This window comes from Carassius auratus, linkage group LG45M (genome assembly GCF_003368295.1).
Source record: "Carassius auratus strain Wakin linkage group LG45M, ASM336829v1, whole genome shotgun sequence".
NCBI classification, from domain to species: Eukaryota; Metazoa; Chordata; class Actinopteri; order Cypriniformes; family Cyprinidae; genus Carassius; species Carassius auratus.
This window is the reverse complement of record NC_039299.1, coordinates 2,252,074-2,277,303: the sequence shown is the minus strand read 5'-3', so window position 1 is coordinate 2,277,303 and position 25,230 is coordinate 2,252,074. Positions and strand designations below refer to the sequence as shown.

General features: G+C 34.3%; 1 protein-coding gene across 1 annotated transcript in view; it reads right to left on the bottom strand.

Annotated features, from left to right (window-relative positions):
- LOC113068615 (kinesin-like protein KIF13B) overlaps positions 1–13,423 on the bottom strand; it is a 30,781-nt gene extending 17,358 nt beyond the window's left edge. The window contains exons 1-18 of the mRNA XM_026241396.1: positions 13,289–13,423; positions 13,084–13,200; positions 12,555–12,668; positions 12,038–12,131; positions 9,216–9,228; positions 8,940–9,000; positions 7,749–7,841; positions 6,470–6,650; positions 5,634–5,721; positions 5,408–5,542; positions 5,120–5,232; positions 4,370–4,481; positions 3,840–4,052; positions 3,629–3,739; positions 2,431–2,565; positions 2,122–2,252; positions 784–870; positions 446–612 (exon numbers count right to left, since the gene is read on the bottom strand). Of these exons, the coding sequence (XP_026097181.1) occupies positions 446–612; positions 784–870; positions 2,122–2,252; positions 2,431–2,565; positions 3,629–3,739; positions 3,840–4,052; positions 4,370–4,481; positions 5,120–5,232; positions 5,408–5,542; positions 5,634–5,721; positions 6,470–6,650; positions 7,749–7,841; positions 8,940–9,000; positions 9,216–9,228; positions 12,038–12,131; positions 12,555–12,627 (1,807 nt within the window). The 5' untranslated portion in view covers positions 12,628–12,668; positions 13,084–13,200; positions 13,289–13,423. The remainder of the gene's footprint in view (positions 1–445; positions 613–783; positions 871–2,121; positions 2,253–2,430; positions 2,566–3,628; positions 3,740–3,839; positions 4,053–4,369; positions 4,482–5,119; positions 5,233–5,407; positions 5,543–5,633; positions 5,722–6,469; positions 6,651–7,748; positions 7,842–8,939; positions 9,001–9,215; positions 9,229–12,037; positions 12,132–12,554; positions 12,669–13,083; positions 13,201–13,288) is intronic.
- Between the last annotated feature and the right edge of the window lie 11,807 nt (positions 13,424–25,230).

Genomic DNA, 25,230 nt, shown 5'->3' with positions numbered 1-25,230 from the left:
TAAAAAAAAAAAAAAAAAGAAAGCCAAAAACTCTTTGATACGCATTTTAAGGTTCATTTGATGTAATTCAATAACAAAAATATATATTGACGGATATTATTGTTTACACATGTTCTCTAAAAAGTCTTTCTAGATAAAAAAAAAAATAAAAATCTATAATAAAATAAATTATTCTCATTTTGTTGTATCCATTTTTCATTCTATATGACAAATATTAATAGTTATTTTTGTTTAGACATGCTCTAAAAAATAGGCATGGTGATTAAAAATGTAATGCAACTATAACATTACAGAAGAATACACTGCCACCGAATTAAAAACGTAGCACTGTTCACCTTCTCTTGGATCTCAAAGTGTTTTTAAGTCATTTGTAATACGTAAAGCAGCCCAGAATCAGCTTTAAAACAGGTTCAGATAGTAACAGGCTGTCTGTTGTGTCTCTTACCGTCATTTCCCAGCGCTTTCATCATGACTTCTGTCTGTGCCGACTCAAAACTGAAGCTGTTGTCACTGGAGGCGTGACTGAGACGGTCTACATCCACATCCAAAGCCTTCGTCGTACACCCCTCCTCATCCTCAACACCAACACGATACACATTCGACACGCTGAGCCTGAGAAACACAGAGAGAACCCTACAGTCACTACACACTCACACACACACACACAAACACTTTTCAGGGGTCGTTAGAGGAGAGCACATACTAGATGATATCTTTAAGATTTTAATCAAGCACAGTGATCAATCATCGAACCAATGAGAAACATCTAAACTCAGCACTGACCTGAAGAAGTGGTTGTTTCCCCAGAGGATTCGATCCCCATGATGCAACTGGACGGGGGACGAGACCACAGTGCCGTTCACAAATGTGCTGCACACAGAGACCGACACATACACACATATCCTTACATACTATCACTAGCTACAGAGCAGAGACAGACTAATGCATAGTTATGATTACAATTTATTTACAATTATTTATACAATTGTTTTTTATTATATATATATATATATATATATATATATATATATATATATATATATATATATATATATATATATATATATATATACACACAATTAAATAAAAAAATTTTTCGATTGTTATATACTGATAACTGATGATTTTGCATAAAAAAGTGCACTATTAGCGCAGATAACATTAATTAGTGCACATAAATAATGCATTGTTGTGCAAACAAATTCAGTACATAGTGCATTATTTGATTATATAAATGGAGTATATAATGCAAATGGTGCATTCTTAGTGCAACACAGTGCAAATAACTTTTTTTACTAGTGCAAAATACATAATGCACTATCAGTGCAAATATATATTGAGTAAATAGTGCAAATAAATAAATCTTCTGATTTCAGCATAATTTACATTCAGTGTTACTTCAGTATAATTGAGACACTATTATAGTTTTATTAATATTTAGAATTGTTTTGAATTTAACATTTAGTTTTTATTTTATTATTTCATTTAGTGAATCTAATTTGTGTAATTTTGTTGTGCGCTTTTGTCATTTTTATTAGTTTATAAATAAATCACAGATACAATTTAAGAACATATAAAAAAAAAATTCAAAATCAATATCAGTTTTTATACATTTTTATGTCAGTTTTAGATATTTTTATAGTTATTTCAAGTTCAACTTAAATAATTTCAGAAATCAACTAAATAAATAATGTTTTAGTAATACTCTTCAATCATTTTAGATTGTTTTGTGTAAATTTCACAGTTTTGCGTGTAATACTCCACTTGCCTCAGACTCTCTCTCTCTCTCTGTGTGTGTGTGTGTGTGTGTGTGTGTGTGTGTGTGTGTGTGTGTGTGTGTGTGTGTGTGTGTGTGTGTGTGTGTGTGTGACTTATGAGGAAATAACCCATGTCCCCATTTTTCAAAACCCTTATAAATTATACAGAATTAGTTTTTTTGAGAAAGTAAAAATGCACAAAGTTTACTGTGAGGGTTAGGGTTAGGGGTAGGGTTGGTGTAGGGCCGTAGAATATACAGTTTGTACAGTATAAAAACCATTACACCTATGGGATGAACCCACTATTCACAAAAACAAACGTGTGTGTGTGTGTGCGTGCGTACGTGTGTGAGAGAGAGATTACCGAGCGTTTCTCTTCGGGGTGAGCGTGACTCCCGTCTCTAGGTTGATGTCTATAACACAATGCTCCGGTTGAATTGCCAGACCACACAACTGAATGTCCTGAGAGTCTGCAGAACCCACACGAGTGTGTTCCTGCACAAACACACACACGTCAATCAAAATACAACACCTCGTCCACACCAAACTTCACCAAACAAATATTAGAGCTGACAGTCAATCAACCGTTTCTACATGAAAGCAGATGAATCGTTTCAGAAAACATATTCCAGCGGAGACCGTGACGCTGATCTTCATTAATGTGTGTCTGTACCTTTAAGTAATAGAGGAGCAGCTCGTTGAGGGCGGGGTCAGCGTTCAGGTTGACCAGGAAGCATTTATCATCAATGACTCTGATCCCAGACGACTGCAGAGAAATTCCCAAACTCTCCAGCTGCTTCTGTCGCTCCTGAAGAGCCAAACACACTTCAGTTCAGACCAATGACTGTCCTGAGGGCTTTAAAATCTCTTAATATGCACAAGATCCTGACAAAACCTGCATGTGGTGATATGCTGGCAATTACAAATAACCGATCAACAACTACACACTGAAATAGTATTTTCTTGTAAAACACTCTCCACTATTTTTTTTGTTTCATTTACAGTTTAAAAAAATAATTTTGTCTTTCTTAACATTTTCATATTTATTTTCATTCGTTACTTAGTAATTTTTTGTGAAATTTACAAGCAATTTCTGAGGAAAAAATAAATCCTGCAACATTTTTTTCTTGTACAATTAAACAACTATACAAAAAAAAAAATTAAAAAAAAATATTTAAAACACGTATTTTTAGGGTACAAAATGTAAGAGAAATAGTTAGCAACTATTGATATATAAATGCTACCATATATATATATATATATATATATATATATATATATATATATATATATATATATATATATATATATATATATATATATATATATACACACATACACACACACACACACACACACACACCTCTGTGGAACCTTGTTGTACTCATACAGTATATACTCATAAAATGTTGAGACAAAAATGCGAAAAAATCTATTAAAGGTTAATAAAAATGGTCAAAAAGCCATTAAATCATTTAAATAAATATTTAAAATAAATTAATACTTAATTTAAAATATCTATTTTTTCATAATCTACCTAAAACACAATCAGTGTAAAAATGGCCAAATATCAGGCAATTAATCAAATTAATTATTCTTATATGAAAATGTAAATATGAAGGAATTAAAAAGTAATTGAAAAAAGTATTAAATAAAAATATATAAATAAATAAATGAGAATGGGGCAAATGATCATGTCATTAATTAATTACATTTTTACTTAATTTGAATTAAAATTAATTCAAGATTTAAATTCTTACATATTTACTCAATTCACAAAAAAAAGAAAAATAAAGGCAACAATTTTTTATATTTTTTTCTGGCACACACATATAAAAGCATGTGTGCGTGTGTGTGTGTGTATTTAATACCTGCGCGATCTCCTCAGTCTTCCTGAGTTTCTCCTCCCAGCTCACGGTCATCTCCTGGATCAGCTTCTCAGACTCCTCCAGTCTCTCTTTGAGCTCCGGAGCTTTCATTGACTTCACACACACACACACACACACACACACACACACTCTGATGAACACTATTGCTGGAGGTCACACACACACACAGCGGTCAGGTGTTCTTGTGCAGTACCTCAGCCTCGGTCAGCTGGCTGCGGAGTTTCTCCACCTCCTCTCTCAGCTCTCTGATGATTCTGGCGTTAGGATCTTCATTAACCACAGCATGATTAACGATGCTCTTGGCCCGGTCTGCGTACCGAAGCGTGGACAGAGTCTCGTCATAGTTGTCGGCCGCTGGACTCACCGCTGCAACCATAGCTGTGCGGCTGTTTCCTCCTAAACTGTCCTGATGTGACAAAGAAAAAAAAAAAAAAAGAGAGGAAATCACATCAGTTTTGAGGAAATGGCATCATTTCCACAGATTTTTGGAATTTTATATGAAAATGTTTTAGAAGACTTTTATGGTGTTTTTGGAATCCTGACAGTAACACAGACAATATGGAAGGTTTTCATGCATTAAAAAAAAAAAAAACATTTATGCAGATAAAGTAACAGTACTCAGGCACTGGATAACCTTAGAGTGAGAAATTAATATTTTGGGTCTTGAAAACGAATTATGAAATTCTTAAAGGTCTGCAGTAGTCAAATGAAGTTGATCTTCACCTTCAGTAACCATGTGAGCACTGAGTCTCTGTAAGGTACAAATTTACTCTTGTTTTTTCCTGCACCCTGCTCCGCCAAAGCAGAGATCACCAGTCCAAGAGTGGTGAGGGACCTGAGCACAAAAACACCCACAACACTACACCTGAACATGTCTGTGTGAAACCATAGACAGAAATCAATAACATAAGAACATCGATTCAATTAAATGATTAAATGACTGATAAAAATACATTTATTAGAAAGAAATTATTGACAAACGGATAAGAACAAAACTAACAATTATTTAGAAAGCAATTTATTATTCCAATAATTAAAAAATTTAATTAAGTTTATTCAAAAATAAGTATATTTACAATTATTTGTAAAAAAAAAAAAGTGTATTTTTATTACAATTTTTACAAAACAAAAATGCATGGATGACTTGTTTACAATAAGACTAGTGACATGCATTTACATTTCATGTCAACTTTAAAGCAGCTTAATGTTATTAACTGAGATACTATTTTTTTTTTACATTTTAAATAAATAAAGAGCAAGCCACGTAATTAAATAGTAAAAAAAATAAAAAATAAAAATAATTAAAATAAATGCTTACTTTACATAAAAAAATAAAATACAAAATAATCCTGACACTATCTGCCTAGGACAGTGCCAAAGTGACCAAATATCAGCCGATTAATCAAATTAAGTAATTTAGGAACAGCAGATTCAAAAATCCCCAACAAAGGCATGTGTGTGTGTGTGTGTGACCTGTTAATGTTGCTTCCTTCTTTGAGTCGTTCTCCTCCAGCTCCAGTTTTATCAGCTCTCTCACTTCCGGCCAGATCCACCAGACTGAGTTTACTCACCTTCTCTCCACTCGTCTGAAACGACACCAACAATTACATTTTCTGAAGAAAGTGTGAGTGGTGCAAACATTTACCCTGTCTTTAGAAAACATAAATATCTAGCTCTATGTTCGATTCCATTTAGTGTAAAAATGACACACTTTGATTAAAAGTGATTATTCAGACTCTAAGAGGTCAGTCTGCATCTCACCCCAGTCTTCAGGTCTCGGAGCGTGTGCGTCAGAATGATGTTGAAGACGGCGTGCGAGCGGCTGCTCTCCTCGTTCATGTTCGTCGCCGCCACAGTGCGGGATTTATTCCCCTCAGACATCAGAGACTCGATGTCCTGAAAAACCAAACCAAAGATATTCCCAATCATCCGGCTTCAGCACTGCGAGCATGTGACACAAAGAGCTTCATGAAGGTGATGGAAGAACCTTGTAGCTGGTCACAGCGAGGCGGGACAGACCGTCTACATACGGCCCCAACACCTTATGCTCCCGGACCCTCAACGCCTGCCGGCTCCTGAGAGGAACATCAACCATGTTTGCAGTGCACAAGTTAAAGTTAAGTTAAAGGGTTACTCCACCCCAAAATGAAAATACCCCCATGTCGTTCAAAACCCGTAAAAGCTTTGTTCGTCTTCAGAACACAATTTAAGATATTTTGGATGAAAACCGGGAGGCTTGTGACTCCCATTGACTGCCAAGTAACTTACACAGTCAAGAAAAGTATGAAAAGCATCATCAGAATACTCCATCTGCCATCAGTGTTTCAAGCGTAATGTTATGAAATGACAACATTACTTTTTGTACGCGAATAAAACAAAAATGATGACTTTATTCAACAATAACTCTCCTCTGCTTAGATTTTCTGGAGCGACGGGAGAAAATGTATCGAATAAAGTCATTATTTTTGTTTTATTCATTTATAAAAAGTATTGTCGTAGCTTCATAACGTTACGGCTGAACCTCTGATGACAGATGGAGTACTCTGATGATGCTTTTCTGGTATTACTTGGCAGTCAATGGGACAGTCACAAGCCTCCCGGTTTTCATCCAAAATATCTTTAATTGTGTTCGGAAGACGAACAAAGCTTTTACGGGACATCTGGGTAAGTGATCAATGACCAAACTTTAATTCTGGGGTGGAGTATCCCTTTAAATCGAAGTATTTTCCAGGTTTTCAGGATTGGTAGAACACTGACAGAAGAAAAAGAAGTGGAATATGGGCTTTCACTGGACAACAGGAATTAGTCTCTCTACAGACTCACCCTTTGGGATCTAGAAGGTCTCGCACCTTCTCGTTGTAGATCTCCATGTAGGACACCTCCACGGTGAAGCTCTCGCCCTCTCTCAGCACCTGTACGGTGCGCTGGAACAGAGAACTGCACAGGCGCGGGATCAGACCCGGCTGCTCCGCCGTTCCCATCATCGTGTACGACTTTCCAGAGCCTGCAGCCCAAGGGTGGAGAATTTAGTAGGGATGCTCGGGACAGATCCCGACTTACATCCAGCGACTACTTAATTATCCCTAGCAATCATTTTGAACAAACGTAAATAAATATATGCGTATGTAACCACAGTTTTTGTGATTTCGGCCACATCTGGAAAAAGTCAAACCGCAGAAGTTTTAGGAAATACGCTAGAAATGGCGCTTTCAAGAACGTACATTTAATACATGAGTGGAGTGAGAAGATATAAAATAGCCGAGGTGTTTAAAACATACACAGACACAGTTGAACTGAATGATAAAGTTTACACTCTTTAACTTTGAATCTACAAAGCAAATTGTGAGCTGAAATATCAAAGAAAAGAAAAAACGTGTGGTTTATTTGGCAATCAGATGCATGTAAAAATCATCATTTTATAATTGTTGTCTGATTAATATGCAAACATAAAAGTTCTCTTTAATAATTTTGTGTATGTTGGTAGCTATAAATAAAGAATAATTTGTTTAACTCTATAAAGCCTACTGTCTCATATTTGATATGCAAACGCCTCTAAAAAAAAAAATCAACATGATCAAAACTTTTTTTGAAAGTAAAATTTATTTTCTATTAATTGTACAAATGTCCACCTTCAGCTCGTGCTTCACCGGTCTTTTTGTTCTGAATCTTTACTGATTTCTTTTTACAGTAAACAAAATAAGTAATATTTCAAGATGAATACTTGGTTTACTTGATTATTCTTACATAAAAAATATCACGTTCAAATATGATCAGACTTAAAGAACACATTTGTTTATCTCTCAATAATCATTCTATTGCGTTGCATTATACGTTTGGAAAATACAGAGCTTTGATCATAAAACTTATATTACTAAGACATATTATTGGGAGATACAGAGTTGCCAACTGACATTTCATGCAGGTAAGTAGTCTGATATACTGATGAAAACATCAGTGATTTACATTACAATAATGAAAGCAGATATCCAGTAGCAGAAGTGAGTTAAGTACTATGAAACAGTAAGTAGTTCTGCTTAAACCTTTCATGGAGATTAAAATAGATTTTTTTGCATAGATAGTTTTCCTGCAAATTTAACTCTACCTGTTTGCCCATATGCAAATATACAGGCATTGTATCCTTGGAAAGCGCTGTCCAAAAGACTCTCTCCAAGACACTGAAACACCACGTCCTGACCTGTGAGTCAGACATCACACAATATAAACATATATATATACTGCAAATAAGAATAACTGGCAAGCACTACTAAATCAACTGAAAATAACAGGAAAATTTCAAGCAAGAATTAAAATTAAACCACAATCAGGTGTTACAAGATGTAGAGGAGTTTGTTTCTTCATCAGATTTGGAGAAATGTAGTATTGCATCACATGCTCATCAACGGATCCTTTGCAGTGAATGGGTGCCGTCAGAATGAGAGTCCAAACAGCTGATAAAAACATCACAATAATCCACAGCACTCCAGTGAAGTGAAAAGCTGCGTGTTTGTAAGAAACAAATCCATCATTAAGATGTTTTTAACTTTAAACCGTTCCTTCTGGCCAGCATCTAAGTCAATAATCCACAATAACGCTTCCTCCTGTGAAAGTAATCTCATCTGAATCAGGAGTGAAATCTGCACAGATCAAGCACCGTTTACAAGCCAAAACAGCTCTAAACAAATACTTGGGTGGATTTTAAAGTTTGAGGACAACAGGAGATGCACTTTTAACTAGAGGAAGCGTTATTATGGATTATTGACTTATATTTTGGCCAGAAGGAATGGTTTAAAAGTTAAAACATCTTAATGATGGATTTGTTTCTTACACTTTTCACTTCACAAGATGATGGACTGTAGTTGTGTGGATTATTGTGATGTTTTTAACCGCTGTTTTGACTCTCATTCTGACGGCACCCATTCACTGCAAAGCATCCATTGATGAGCAGGTGATGCAGTGCTACATTTTCTCAAAATCTGAATGAAGACAACTCATCTACATCTTAAGATGTCCTGAAAGTGAATATATTTTCATCAGACAGCAACTGCTAATAGAGCTCAGCCTCTCAGAAAATCTTAAGCGCTGATCAACCAGTAGACTTGGTAAAGCAGTTTAACAGGTTTGTCTTTTCTTGAGAAAAGTTCACAAGGAAAAATAAGCAGTGAACAAAGAGTTTCAATTGCCATCATAAATGTTCCCTGATGATTCAGATCACTGCAGTATAAACCCATTACAGAGGCTTAGTGATAGTTTCAACAAAAGGGTTAGTCATTATAGCAAAAGAATATCAACAGACCTGCAAATTTGGACGCCTCCGCCTCATCCATAGACCAGAAGCAATAATCATACGCGAAAACCTGAAACGAGACATCGCGAATGTCTGAAGACTGTGTAACAGATGCATGCCACAAGCTTGAAATAAAATATTCGTCTAAATATTCAACATGACTTTTAACTTCATACAAATCAAGTTCAATTAAACACGTTCCTGTCCATACGTTATTAATGATAAAGTGATTGCAATGCATTTGTTCACATGAATTTAGAGCAGAAATGACATACGAAAACTCACCTTTTGTTTGCTCCTGCATTCACAAAAGGACGGAAGGAAAAACAACAACACATTAATTTACATCATACATATGAAACGAATACTTTTATTCAACAAGGATACATTAAACTGATCAAAAGTGACAGTAAAATCATTTAGCATTTCTCAAAGAAATGCTGCTCTTTGCATGCTTTGTTTCCACAAAAATATTCAACAAATGTTTCTTGAGCAGCAAATTAAACTGATTTCTGAAGATCATGTGACACTGAAGACTGGAGGAATGATGCTGAAAATACAGCTTCCATCAGGAATGAATGTCAAACCAGTTCTTTTATTTTTAAATCAGTATTACTGATTTCACTGTAATTTTGATTAAATGAAAGCAGCTTTGGTGAAAGTAAGAGAGAGACTTATTTAAAAAACATGAAATCTTACAGACCCCAAACTTCTGAATGGTAACGCCCCTTTAATTTTGCATGTATACACACATTTATACAATTATTATATATATTTTCATGCATTTTACCATCTACATGAAATCTGAACACCGTGCATCTGATAACTTTTCCTCAACAAGACATGATTTAAGCACCAACGTTTTAATAATTAAAGGCCTGTTCAAATCACACAATGATATTTCCTGCAGCAATCTAATGACATCAGTGTGTGGAACTGAAATCTAGGGGAGCTGAAACATTTGGTGAAATCTAGGTGAGCTACAGTTATTATGACAAACTTTTCAGGACAAACTTCCTGATTTTCCAAGGCATGATGGGAGGATGACACGCAGTCTTGAAGCATTTCAGGAACATTCCAGAATTGTTTGCCTCATTTCAGTCAATAACCGTGGGCGAGAATTGCACAACGTAACTATCTGCTTTGAACCTCATATTTAACTTTCATTAAAACCCACCCCGATATCATTTACATGTCAAACAGAATCTGCATTAGTGTGCCGTCTCTACTTGTGCTTCATAATGAAAACACAAACTTGCTGCGAGGGATTATTATGGAATTTGAGTAAACTTTCTTGCATAAGCCTGTAAAACCTGTTTGCACGCCAACACCGCAAACCGCTGCAAGTTACAGCAGAGACGGCTCGGCGGTCTGAAACTGAGAAAAGCTGGATACGACTGAGCAGGTCCCTGCTTACGGTCACCTGGAAAACAGCCAGATCTCCAGGAAGGGCTTGTGGAGAAAACAGGCACAGGCACACCCTTTGTAAAGAGACCAGAAGAAGCAGCGGAAGAGGAGACAAAGAGAAGGAATGAAGGAAAGAGAAAAAAAATCGAATGCTCCGGCACAAGCTGACAAGTGGCTGGTCTTTAATATATCGAACATGCATGTGCAGTTTAGTGCATGCTGACAGACGACCAACGCAAAACCGAGAGCTGATTTCAGTCATCAGAGATATGAAACACTGCTGACTGATGAAGGCTCTGCTGCAAAACCAACAAACTCCTCTTTGTGTTAAAGGAGTAAAGAACTACAGCGCGCAACACACGCATGGATAAAAAAACTGGCCATTGTACAGTAAATCAATGCCTCAAATGATTTTCCTATGATGCTAGAAATAAGCAAACACTAGGAAAAGTGTTATAACTCCCAATGCAGATGCAGCATTATCAAAAACGACACAATTTTTAATGTGTGACCAGTCTGAAGTATAAGAAACTGCTTAGAAACACAATAGTAACCACCCAGAACACTCTGCTAACCATATAATGTCACATTAACCATGCAGAACACCTGATCAACTATCTAAAATAAAAAAATAAAATGCTGTAACAACCACATAATGCCCTACAAGCCACCCAGATCATTAGCAATTGACTAGCAACACCCTAGCAATCACCAAGAACACCTTAATCACACAATGCCCTAAAAACCAGTCAACTGCATAGCAAAGTCCTAGCAACTGCCTGGAACATCTTTACACTTGGAAAATCTCAGCAACCACCCACAAACACTTTTACAACCACATAACACCGACCTGACAATCACCATAAAACTAAATATCAGCAACCACTGCTATGGAATATACAAGGCACATCTAACTTTCAAACTTCAAGATGTCTTTATTGTAAACTGAGAGTGATCTCTTTTTAACATCCTACAGTAGTTATATTCTCGGGAACTTAATCAGATATCTTTGGTTAAGTTATGTGGTGCTTGGCAAGAGGACTGAAGCTTTGTTTTTTCTAAGCTGCCTGAAAAGACCCAATGAGACACGAGTAATTTAGTTTCTTGGGCTTTTAGCAGGAGTATCCAGGGTTACCTTTGACCTTTCAATGAACCTTCACTGGTTTCTATGGACACTGAAGGTCAAAGGAGAAGAGGAATGTTGAGAAAGAAAGAAAGTATCAGCTTGAGAGAGAGAGTCGAACAACAGGCAGTCAGATGCATGATCGGTTTCTTTCCTACTTTATAAAGTGATCAGACTCATTATGATTTCACCTAGTGAGCATTAAACATCAACTTGAAACTACTCCGAACACCCCAGCATTGTACTGCAAAGGCAAACAGCACTACATTTACATTTATGCATTTAACAGACGCTTCTATCCAATGCATTCAGGCTAACATTGTTTTATCGAACATGTGTTCTCTGGGAATTGAACCCACAACCTTGCAACACACAACACTGCTAATGCAATGCTCTACCACTGAGCCACAGGAACGCTAACATTCTTCAGATTATTACTCCAACAGTTTGAGGCTTGTCAAGACAACTGTACAGATGTATTTTTTGCATTTTATTAGATGACTCTACATATTCAAATATGTCTGTACTGAGTGTTAGTCAAATACAGTAGCACACCCACATAAACAGTCCGGTTTACCTGCTGTCGCCCTTTCCCAGGTTTCCACTGGCCGGGTACAGGATGGTCTGGTTTCCTTCCATGTCCACAACACATTTTGTCTTTAAGTCTCGTTCTATAAAACGCAATCAAAAATTGATGATCAAAAATGTTGTTTGCATCATTGCTCAAATAGCATTTTATGTGCAATAATTCTGAAATGTTTTAATAAAAAATGTATTATATATATATATATATATATATATATATATATATATATATATATAGTATGTGTTTGTTCAACACAGTATAAACATTTTCAAAAATAATGCACATGCAAAACTTTATGCATTTTAAACTAGAGTTAAACTAGATTTTGTTCCCCAGATTTTTTTTATTTTCATCATCCTGACACTCTCAATAGTCTGATCCACACAAGGGGAAGGTTAGCTTTCCTAAACGAGAATCATAAAAGAAATAAGTGCTGCAGATTCAAACACAAAGTTTCTAAACATTAAACACACAATGTGACGGTCACATGGCTGCGGTTCACACTCACCTCTCCTGTTCATGGGTCGCACCCGGACCGCCACTTTCACATTCGACACATTCACAGCACTTTCATCCATCATGAAGATCTTCTGCACCTGTCTCACCAGTTCCTGAGTTACTACTTCATCCAAGTATGAGCAATAAAGCCATGAAACAAACACGCAGCTTATTTATTTAAAACTACAAATTATAACCTAATTATAAAAAGCCCTGAATATTTAAAATTAATCTTTTAAATATAGGCTTATATAGACTTGCATGCAAGATTTTTGTTTGTATTACTCTCTAATTTATTTTTAATGCATGTTCTAACGTAAAGTGTTAAATTGTTGCATCTCTTTTAATGCTGCTTGCTCTTTCGTCACATATCAACATTTCCAATGAATGGCAATAAAGACCTAACTAAATATTGTTATCATCACTCTTTCAGTTGTTTGATCTTGTAACAATGTTTCACAATTTAAAGCTCCAAATGACAGATTTATGAACGCAACTCGAGCACTTTTAATCTATAATGTAATAGAACATAGTTGTACCTGTTCAGAGAGAGTGTGTCATTCCAGCAGTGATCATGTGCAATAGCTAAAAGATTAAATGTCCAGAACAGACACAATGACTCATCCAGACGGGAATAAAACACTTTCAGTCCGGCCCTACCGAACAAACATGAAACAAGAGTTCATTAAAGGGAAATCAGCGATAAATCGACCTGTTTCACTGCCTGATCTCTCGCCATCTTACCGTGTTAAACTTCGGCGGATCTTCAGGAGCGTCTGAGCAGGTGAATCACGCACATACGGGACCGACGGACCGTGCACAGAACGAGCAGGTGGAGCCGCTCCTCAATCAAACGAGTGCTGGAGTGGGCGGGGCCTGTCGGCGCGGAGCTGATTTTAATTGGTCAGATCCGGTGGGTCTGTATTATAATTCACTGTTTTATTACATTTTCGCTGTTACAGGACAAGTGGGAATAGGTGACATTTTAATTAAATTTTTACTTTTTAACTCAATTTTCAATCAATACTTTTATGGTATCATTAAGTTACTCAAGAGTAAAATATTGTATATTTTTCTGTATGTTATTTAAAAATAATAATAATAATAATAATAATAATAATATGATAAATATATATATATATATATATATATTATATACGTGTGTGTGTGTATAAACAAGGTCAGATAGATAAAAATACAATATATTAAAATGACATTACATAAACTACTTAATGTAAAATTTCATATACATTTATAATTATATAAAATTACATAATATAATTTAATGTATATGATACAATACAATAAATATAAACATAAACAAACAAACAAAACTATAAATAAGGCATTTTTTTTCTTCGTCTGTAAGTAGGCCAGCGGCCTATGATTGTCGTAACAATCTTTGTAGATGTTAGAAACAAGTCTCCACGTTTTTTCCACACATTTGTAATGCAGTGCCACGCCCGACCGCTAGCAGCGCGCGTCTGTCATGAGCAGAATGACACACACAGACACACAGCAGAAGAACAGACATCAGAATCACGAAAACAACAAAGCTAGGAATCAGTGCAGTTTCTGGAGACACTGCTGCTTGTATTAGCTTGTTCTGTTCGTGCATAAATATGATTACCGTTGTTTTGAGCTGAATCAGCTACAGTGACAGGAATATTAAGTCTGCTGTGTGTCGCTGAAATAGGATCCGTGTGTACAGGAGTTGGAGGATTGCTCAGGACGTGTGTTGGTGTTTTGTCTCCCTGAAGTAAATATTTGCTCTTCACACAAATCAATCTCTCCCTCCATCTGTCTTGTCTGTGCATCATGGAGAGAGAAGCACAAGCTCGTGCTGCCACCTGCTGGAAGAACAGAGAAATACAGAGGTGCCAAAAACCACCAACTTACACAATTCTTAGACTATATTATTTTTATGTGACGTTTGAAGGTGCATGAATGAGAAAATTTCATAAAGTTGTTTGTGTATTTTAGATTGCTATTTTATTATTATTATTATTATTGTAGTTCAATGTCTCAATATTGTGGGGTTTGTCTTATTGAAGACATATAAAAAATATAAAAGCACATTACAAAATTACTAAAACTTTTAATGAAAAATAAAAATAAATGCTAATTCAAATATTAATAAACACCATGATAATAAATAAATAATACATAATATAAATAACACCAGTTGGGTGCTTTTTAGAAATGTTGGGGGGAAAAATGAAAATAAAACTGAAATAAAATAAATGAAAGCTATAAAAAAGTTAAAATGAATAAAATAGTCAAAGCACAAAACAAAATTACTAAAAATTAAAATGAAAACTTAAATAAAAAATACAAATATCTAAAGAAACGTTCTAGAAAAAAAAAATTACTAATAATAAAAAACGCCGAAAGCACAGGAAAAATGTTTTAACTAATTACTTTTTTTTTAATTATTAAAATTAAAAATAAGTTAAAATAAAATGAATAAAAATCTTCATCAGATAAATATTGTGAGCTTTGTTTTAAGACATCTGTAACAAAATTAAAATAAAAGTAATATTTGACTATTTTAATTAATAAAATAAAATTGTATTTAATTACAATTTCTTCTAGTTATTCTTATATATATATTTTGGCTTTTTTCTTATTAAAAAATACATATTTTTAGTAAAATTAAATATTAAATTAACAGAATACAATTAATAAAATCATATGTAATTAATTTAATTTGTTTGCAGTTGTCATATTGTGGGATTTGACTTATTAATGGCATCTGTAATATTACTAATAACTGAATATTAATTTAAGTATATATACCACTCCAGAAATTTCTTTCAAAAGATTTTTTATTTTTTCATAATAGTCAAACTGGAAGGTGATTGGTTCGATAACATGCTGGCAGACATTTATGTTTCAAATAAAAGCTGTTCTTTTGAACTTTCTGTACATCAAAGAATCCTGAAACATACAATGTATCACAGTTTACACAGAAATATTCAGCAGCACAACTGATTTCAACACTGATAATAATCAGAAATGTTTCTTGAGCAGTAAATCAGCATATCAGAATGATTTCTGAAGATCATGTGACACTGAAGACTGGAGGAATGATGCTGAAAATACAGTCTGCATCACAGAAATACAATTATATTTGAACATATATTCAAATAGAAAACAGTTGTTTTAAATTGCGATAATGTTTCAGTTTTTTTTTACTGTATTTTTAATCAAAATAAATGCAGCTTAGAGACGTTTTTAAATCTCACAAAAGCCCTTCACCCCGAAAATCTAATAAATAAATAAAACTACATTTTTAACTTGACTATTTTTAGGACCATTAAGATTTTTTGCATTGATTGACACAATGATTCTTCTTTTTTCTACAAACTAATATTTTTCCATAATGGTTTTATAATGATGCAAAATCCCCAGGGGACATCCACTAGGATATCTAGAGCAGTTGCCATGGAAACTGGGATGGAGAAACGAAATGGAAAATTTAAATTGTGGTGTAGTTTAATCTCCAGTCTGAGAAGCTTTGACCTCTGCCTCTTCCTGGATGCTCTGCTGATAGAGTGTGTTCACAGTGATCCTCTCACAGTGTCTCCAGGTCCTCAGTGTGTTCATTAGGTCATGAGAAGATGAAGATCTCACTGAGATACGACACTGATCGATTAACTGTGTTTTTTTTTTTGTTGTTGTTTTTAACCATGTTTTAATATTGAGTATTCATATATATACTGTATATTTTCTTATATCACTGTGAAATATAATAAAAATTAATTTTGAATTAGCTTTTATTTTCAGATTTTTTTTATTCATTTCAGTTTTATTTTTTATTTCAGATAGTATTTAACTTTTTAAATTAAATTTTGATGCCAAGGTAAAAGTTTATTATCTAATATTTATATTTTTATACAGATATTTTATTTCCAAACAGTGTTAATTTAGTATTATTTTTGTTTTCTTTTATTTGTATATTTTTATTTTTTACATTTTGAGTATTGTTATAATGTAGTAATGTACATATATATTTGTTGAAAAAATTATATTTCCCAAAAGTTTATTTAATCATAGTTTAGGTCAGTTAGTAATTTTATTACTTAACTTATGCATATTTTATTTAGTCGCCAGTGTAACATTTCTAATTTTCATTTAGTTTAAATCTTTATCTAATATTTATTTGCATTACTTCTACTACTAATATAAATGAATAAATTACTAATATACAAATAAAAATATTAAACCTAATTTCAAATTACTTACAAAATAAAAATGATTGTAAAATTATTAGTCATTAGTTGAATTGATTTTAATTACTTGTTTATTTACAGTGCTGTATATATATATATATATATATATATATATATATATATATATAACTAATTAATGATGATGATTATGATATAATATATATAGCGGGAGTTCTGAGCTGGTTCGCGAATCATTTGAGTCAGTTTGGGAGTTCGGAGCGGGATCGCGAATCATTTGAGTCAGTTCGGGAGTTCAAAGCGGGTTCACGAATCATTTGAGTCAGTTTGGGGATCGCGAATCATTTGAGTCAGTTTGGGAGTTCAACACAGGATCACGAATCATTTGAGGCAGTTTGGAAGTTAGGAGCGAACTCGCGAATCATTTGATTCATTTCGGGAGTTCAGAGCGGAATCGCGACTCATTTGAATCAGTTCTGGAGTTAGTACCGGGTTCGCGAATCTTTTGAGTCAGTTCGGGAGTTCGTAGAAGGTTCGCGAATCATTTGAATCAGTTCGGGAGTTCGGAGCGGGATCGCGAATCATTTGAATCAGTTCGGGAGTTCGGAGCGGGATCGCGGATCATTTGAATCAGTTTGGGAAAATGGCTCGTGTCCATTTTGAGTGCATTCTTTCACTGCATTATTCGGTGTATTCTAATGCATTCATGAATGCATGTGAATGATAACAAAATTTAAGATATGGGGGTTAGAAAATTTATATATTTATATAATTTTATGTAGTTAATGAATATTACAGGAAGAGTGCCATTTCAGTTTTTCTCCAAAAATCAGCATGATTAAAATGTGATATTAAGTTACTACAAACAATAATTTAATTACAATACAAAATGTTGCAGAATAATGTAATATATGAATGAATAATAGCCTAAAGAACCTTTGTGCCAAAAGGATTCTTTCTTGTCATTATAGAACCTTTTTAGCATAAACGGTTCTTTGGAGTTGAGTAAAGAACTCTATTGCTGTGTCTGAAATCGCTCACTCATTCACTCATTCACTAATCCCTATATAGTGTATGGCAGTTGAGTTCACTATATCAGGAAGAAGTGAACAAAAAAATAAGTGAACGGATTCGGACAGTGACGTATAGCCTACACTGCGCGTGAGACTTGGAGCTGTTGCAAAAACATTGCCATATGTACTTTTATATTACATGTACCTAATTTTAGAAAATAATATTAATAGCAATAATACTCAAAATTACTTAATATTGCAGTTATACATACCTCTGCGTCAGCTTTGTGGTTTCATCGATGGTAACGTTATATAATTATTTATTTTATTTTTTTGTAATGCTTTTATGTACATAATCATTAAATGCTATAAAAATAACGTACTGAGAACAAAAATAAACACACATAAACACGTTCATAATTATGTATTTATTATTTTTAGTATATTGACACTCGCTCAAGCAGGGTTTTGAGCTCAGATAAGATGGTTGTAGAGCGTCCAAAGGCGACCGTTAATTTTAAATCAGAATACACTACCTGTTATTAACGAAAAAATTTAAATGATCCACCAAATTATCATCATTTTTGTAAGTTAACAACGATGCCACCTCAGTAAATTAGTCAAATATAAAACTGGGTTATTGCCTACATAACATATTATTTTAATATAAATAATGTAGGAAAAACGTAATTAAAACAGAAATAATAAAGATGTAAACTTCATCTCTCATTCAAACTCGCTCTCTCCCGCTCTCGCGTTCCAGCTCGACGCTACTCAGCATTGGATTGTGGGAAATAGTGCTTCAGCGAGTGTACATCGGTTGTACACTCGAAATCAGAATGAATTGTGGGTAAAAAGTAGTGGACAAATGTAGGGAATGAAGTAGTTCACTCGGAATTCGGACAGCACTACAAAATGGCTGACACCCCATATAGTGCACTATATAGTGGATAGGGAGCGGTTTCGGACACAGCATTATGGTTCCCAATGAACCCTTTTTTCTAAGATTGTACACTGAGAAGCACAGAGCGCCCTCTCGCGGCTGTAGACGGTAATGTTTTCTCTTGGTTCTTGGTTCTAAATAAATGCGACTTAGTCCAGTGCTTTACTTCTTTGTGTATATATATTCTTTAATAAAGACCCTGTTATTCTCAGTCCTTCAAATAACCTGTGAGTTTTTTTTGGGGGGGGGGGGTGCCCATTTTTTCAGGTCAGAGCAACTGCCCTTCAAAATTCCTGTGCACGTCCCTGGTGATGGAGGATCCATCGGGACGGTTCCTCTGGAGCCTTTCCTGGCCGTGCTTCACAAGGTATGACACACACTCAATCTGTGCACTAACTCGTTCTCTAAGCTCATGAGTGAAGAGAGTTGAACAGAGTTCAAAGTGCTGGAGGTTAAAGTCAAGCCGGGACAAGAGTTTGACGAATGACTCTCAGCGTGTCTGCAGTCGAGACGTCCCGGGGCGGCAGAAAGAGAAGCGCACACCTGATGGAGGTAATTCAACCCCATCCACCCACTGACACAGAGATCTGCGTCTAAAGAGCTGTGGTTAGAACACACTGTGCATGAACCAAACGAGAGAAATCCAGCACCATTAACAATGCAGAATCTAGCAGCACCTCTGCAGGCGACTCGAACATCGATTAGAAGACGAATGAATGTAAAGGAAGGTGACTCTGTGAGCTTCTCAAAGAAGTGCTGATGATGCAGGTGTGTGGAAGATACTTCCAGCTTAGTAGCAGCATGATGGACAGAAAAATGATGTGGTACACACTTCTAAATGTTTGAATGTCATTGCAGTTGATCATGCATCATCAGCTGCAGAGCAATTTCCTCAAACTGAACTTTATTTATGTGATAATTCTGTGGAGTTATGAAGTTGGTTCCTAATTCCTGTGGGTCCACTCCACTGAAAACTGAAGAATGTTCAACTTTAAACGCAGCACTCATCACTGTCACTTTTATTCAGCCGTCCAATCACAGTGGAGGAGGGGCGGGACTAATACCACTCCGACTAACACATTCTGTCACACGTTCTGCTCATCTTATGAATAAACAACAGTGCAGGAGACGTCAGTGCTGCTAAGTATTCTTATCTGTACCAGATGGGATTCCCAGACTACTATGAATATTGATATGAAAAATAAAGCTTGCAACATTGAATTCACCATGTGTCTGCCTCATTACTTCAAACTCTCACAGCTGGCTAAAAACACTTTGGTGGACACTCAAGACTAGTACAGAAAAATAAATACCAATTTTATTAAGTGAGCTCATTATATTGTGTGTAAAAAAGAAATTAATTGTAAATTAAAAACAGCAATAACATGCACTATATATAATATACATTGATATATATATATATATATATATATATATATATAATATATATATATATATATATATATATATATATATATATATATAATTTTTATTATACTATTTTATTGATGCTTATATACAACTATATTATTTATGCATATTTTGACTTTTGTTCAAATATTTTAAGTTTACATTTTCATTTTAGTTTGTTCATTTTTTGTAATTTGCTTTTGCTATTATTTCACTTTGATTTTATTTTAGTTTTAGATTTAATATTTCTATGTAATTTTTTGTATCTTATATATATATATATATATATATATATATATATATATATATATATATATATATATATACATACATACACACACACACACACACACACTATTTTAATTTAGCTTTAAATATAGATTTAGTTAATAACACTGATCTATATTTTAATTAATTTATTTTTTGTGCATTTTGTTATTTTGACACCTTGTAAAATACTATATTGGTGCGTAATATATATATATATATATATATATATATATATATATATATATATATATATTAAAATTGTACATAATTTGTAATTTTTTTAGTAATTATTATTTTAGTATTACTTGCATATTATTTTTATGTTTATTTTTTAAATTATCTTTTATTTTCTGTTTTCATATTAATTTTAGTTTGGTTTTTATTAATTTTGTTATTTGCTTTTATCATTTTTAATCGTTTTTCTTTTTTAAATATCTGTATTTTGCTTTTTTATTTCAGTTTTAATGGTTTATTTAATAATTTTTGTATTTCAACCTTAACTTCTTTTATTTCAGCTACTTCCCAAAACAACACAAAACATAGAAACTGCATAGCAACGTAACAAAAACGTAAAACACTTGAGCAATGACCTGGCAACCATCCTCAACACCCTAACAACCACATAACAAAATACAGGCAACCACTCAGAAGACCTTAGCAATCACATTTCAACAAAACACAAAAAGGATTCATATTTTACAGTAATCATATCATTGTCTGATTGGGAATGGGATGGAGAGCTCATGTGTGTGATTATGATGTCATCCTCTCACACACATCTGAGCGGTCTGAAGCTCTCAGGAAGCACAGTGATGATGCTGATTGTCCCGCCGAGAGCCTGTTGGTTTGACCGCAGCTGTTATCCAGTAAAGCGTCCCAGACCTCCATCATGAACCGTCAACCTGAGAGCCAACGCTCAGATGAGCCCAACACATGAGCCTGATGCGCAATAAACCAGAATGAGCCAATCAGAACTGATCAAGAGTAACAACATCACTTACAGCTCTCTGTAGTAATTCAACAGACCAAGACCAAATAAAGTCCAGTCAAAAATAGGTAAAAACTATTCATACTGAGAAAATTTTAATAATGAGAATGGTCAATGATAACCAACTTGCCAAGATCAAAGCAGTTACTTTAGTAAAATATATATATATATATTACTAAAATGGGGGAATGTATGAAAACTATATAGACAAAGTAAAAAAAAAAAAAAAAAAACTACAATTGAAATGAAAAGAGAAAATATAAAAAATAAAACTAATCAGAATATGAATAAAACTATAATACTATCTCAAATAGGTTGCATGATTGCTATTATTTTATTATTGCTGTATTTATACTCATTTTAAAGGCAAATAAAAATGACAAAAATTATAACTAAAATTAACAGAAAATATAAAAATATAAAACTATAATAGCATCCCCATTTTATTGTATTATTGTATATAGATAGCATTATAGCTACTTCAATATCAATCTGTACCTCACATGGAGCTATGGAACAGCTTCAGAAGACTGAAATATGTTGACGAAAACGTTTTGGTGCTTTATAATGTTTTTGTGTCTTTTCGTGTGGCTCAACAATAACAGAATAGTATACGCATAACATCGGATTTGGATCGGCCTCGTTTGACCGATACCCAATCCGCAGAAAATGCCAGTATCGGAGCATCGGATCTTTGCATCCCTAATGCATACCCCGAGCTGGAAACCTCTACTGAATGTGGCTGACCAACTCAGTTTGTACATCTATAAAGACACTGTAGACACACTTTCATAAGTTATTATGGTTTAGATGAAGTCTTTTATTTGTGTTTTATATCAATGTCAAATAGCTTTCTGGAATAAAACTTTTCTGTACTTGTTTAAGCCTCGATTTAAAAGTCATCCTGAAATCAAAATCGTCATTTTCTCACCCACATATTCAAACTCAACCTGTCGTATTCAGTTCTGCTCCGCTTGCATATGTCAAAACTAGTTTTCTGCTAAAGTTTGTTTCTGTGTTGTTTCATCAGCATCAGATGTCAGAGCTGAGTTTATAAATGCAGGAATTTACACATGCTTTAATTAAAAGAGTTTGTGGGATTTTCTGTGAATTTATTCATTAATTCAGATACCTTTGCAATTCTGTAACATTGAACAAATTGCAGAATAAAAGATGATAGGGTTACACAGGGTTATTATAGCTAACTAAGACACAAATAAATCAACAAAAATGACAAATAATAATGAATATATGTGTGTGTGTGTGTGTGTGGCACTAAAATACTGTCATACAAAAGCACATAAAAACACCAAATTTAAAATAAAAGCTAATGCATAATGTTAATAAATGCTATAACAGTATATAAATATTTTTTAAATATTACTGCAATGACTTAAAAATATATTACAAGTTTGGGGTAATGGTAAAAGTCTCAGATTTGTAACCCAAAGGTTGTGTGTTCGAGTCTGTGTGAAGCGAATGAGACACCAGACAACATAATGCTCCGGGTGTGCGTGCACCTGGAAGGTTAAACGCAGAGCAAAAACTCAAAATATGTGATGCCATACATGTCACACACTTTCAAAACCATCAGACGAGACTTTAACATGATGAAAGAAAGCTTCTTTAGTGAGGAGAAAAGGAAGCAGACATTCAGTATCGTATGTAATGACATTCAAACTCTTAGAAGTGTCTGAATACACTTTGTTGCCACAGTCAAAAGTTCAAGACAATGAATATGAACCTCAACCTAGTTTTTTACATTCATAATGTAATCCAGCACTCGTGGTCTGAAACACACTGATATCATGTGTGTGTCTCTCATGGGAGCTGTAAACACACACCTAACATATCATCCAGCAACATGTGTTACTTTTACGAGCGCAGGGAAACCCAAAGTCTGGACTCAAATCCTGTCATTATTCCAGTTTAGTCATTAGTCAAAAGTATTCCCTAGTCAGTGCTTGTGTGAGATGAATTATCAGTGATTTTATGGTAAGGCAAGTGTCATTAGTTTTACTAGTGCTTCTACAAGATTACTGACTTTAACAAACCCCAAACCTAAATAGTATTTCGTCTGGCAGACAACACTCATATTGTGACACTATTGGACATGTACCATGCTTTAAAGTATCTTGAAGTGCTATAAAAATACCGTTGCACATTAATATGGTAAACCTTCAAAATGATAGATAATCATTATATAGAACTAAAACACTGCATAGTCTTCACTGTCTCAGATATGAACGGATCCCAAATAAATATCCAAAAGTGATTCAGTCAAGAGCAGTGAGTGATTTTCTCCGTCTTTGGTTGTTTGTTTAACATTAATGCCACAGACAGCAGCAGATAAATTAGGCTGCTGTCCCTTTAAGACTGATTGTACGGAACTAATATACTAAAAAGCATCCTGTTTTCACCCAACTATTTACATTTAACACATAACCCACTGTGTTTATGTGAATACTCCACACGCAGGTATCTTGGTATAATTGTGTGCGCATTTGACCATTCAAGCGCAATAAGATGTGAAAGAGATTTGAATTCGCTCATGCTTTTTGCGCTTAACTCTATTTATCATCCAACACATCCCACTCTTTTTCTCATTCATGCAGGATTCTTCATCACTCTCAGTTCAAGTGTATATAACTTGTGCTATGCCGATATATTTACATACCGCAAAATAAACGATAAGGCCAAATCTCTAATGATGACACTTAAATGTTATCAGGAATAGAAAACGATAGAACAAAAGAATGAAAGACACATACAACAAACAATGGGAAGAATGACAGAGAATGAAAGACGTTATATTGAAGAGTAGATATAAACACGATAGAGTGCTATAATAAATGATAAATATAATGAACAACAGGATGATATAAAGAGCAATATATAAACTACAGAATGATGCAAAGAAGGCTAGATAGAGACATGATGAACAAGCGCGTCATTCATCTTTAGTCATGCTGCTGTGAAGGGTTGTGAGGTTGCCGCTCGAGATGTTTCTTCACAGGGAGGGTCTAATTTCACGTTGGGCTGGTTTACAGCCGCTTTTCAGCCTCTCATCATGTGTCTGAGAGCCGCTCGGCTGATGTCAGACAGAAAGATGCATGTCTGGGGTTTGATTACAGACTGCAGTGTTTCCTGAAATGCGGACCCCGCCTGAGGCCCGTCGAAGCAGCTGCGCTCACGGCCCCTGAAGCCCACGGACCGGAGCACGTGATGGACCGTCAAAACACAACCACAGCTAGCGGAGACGAGCACACACTAGAATGATCAAACATCACTTTAAACCAGTTATTTACACAAATGAATCCACTAAATTACTGTAACGTGCGATTACGGAGAAAAGGATTCATTTTACTACTCCAAACAAATGATGAAATCTGCTGGAAGTTGTTATTCGTAAGGTCAAGTGAATTAGAGCTGTGCAGATTTAATTTGTAATATCACATTTTTGTATGCAGTATTTCTCTCTCACAAGTCTGGTTTATATAAAGAGAAAGAGAGAGATTTCTATATAGATACATATTTTCACACCTCCTCTAATTTCTGTTTAAAGTCTGTTTAGTACCATAACTACAGCTAGATTTCTATTTATGGATTTAGACAATTTCTGGGCTAAGAAAAAGGTCTGACATCATGTCTGATCTAAAATATCAAGTTTAAATAATACTAAACAAATAATATAAAGAATAATAATTAATATTTAGAATATAAAAAAATGAAAACAAAATTTTTAATATAAATTAAAAGATAATTTATAATTTAAAAAGATAAATTAATATAATAAAAAGCACAAATCCAGAGAAACAGTGCTATTTTATTATTAAGATACTATTACAAATTGCAAATTTTGATTTCAT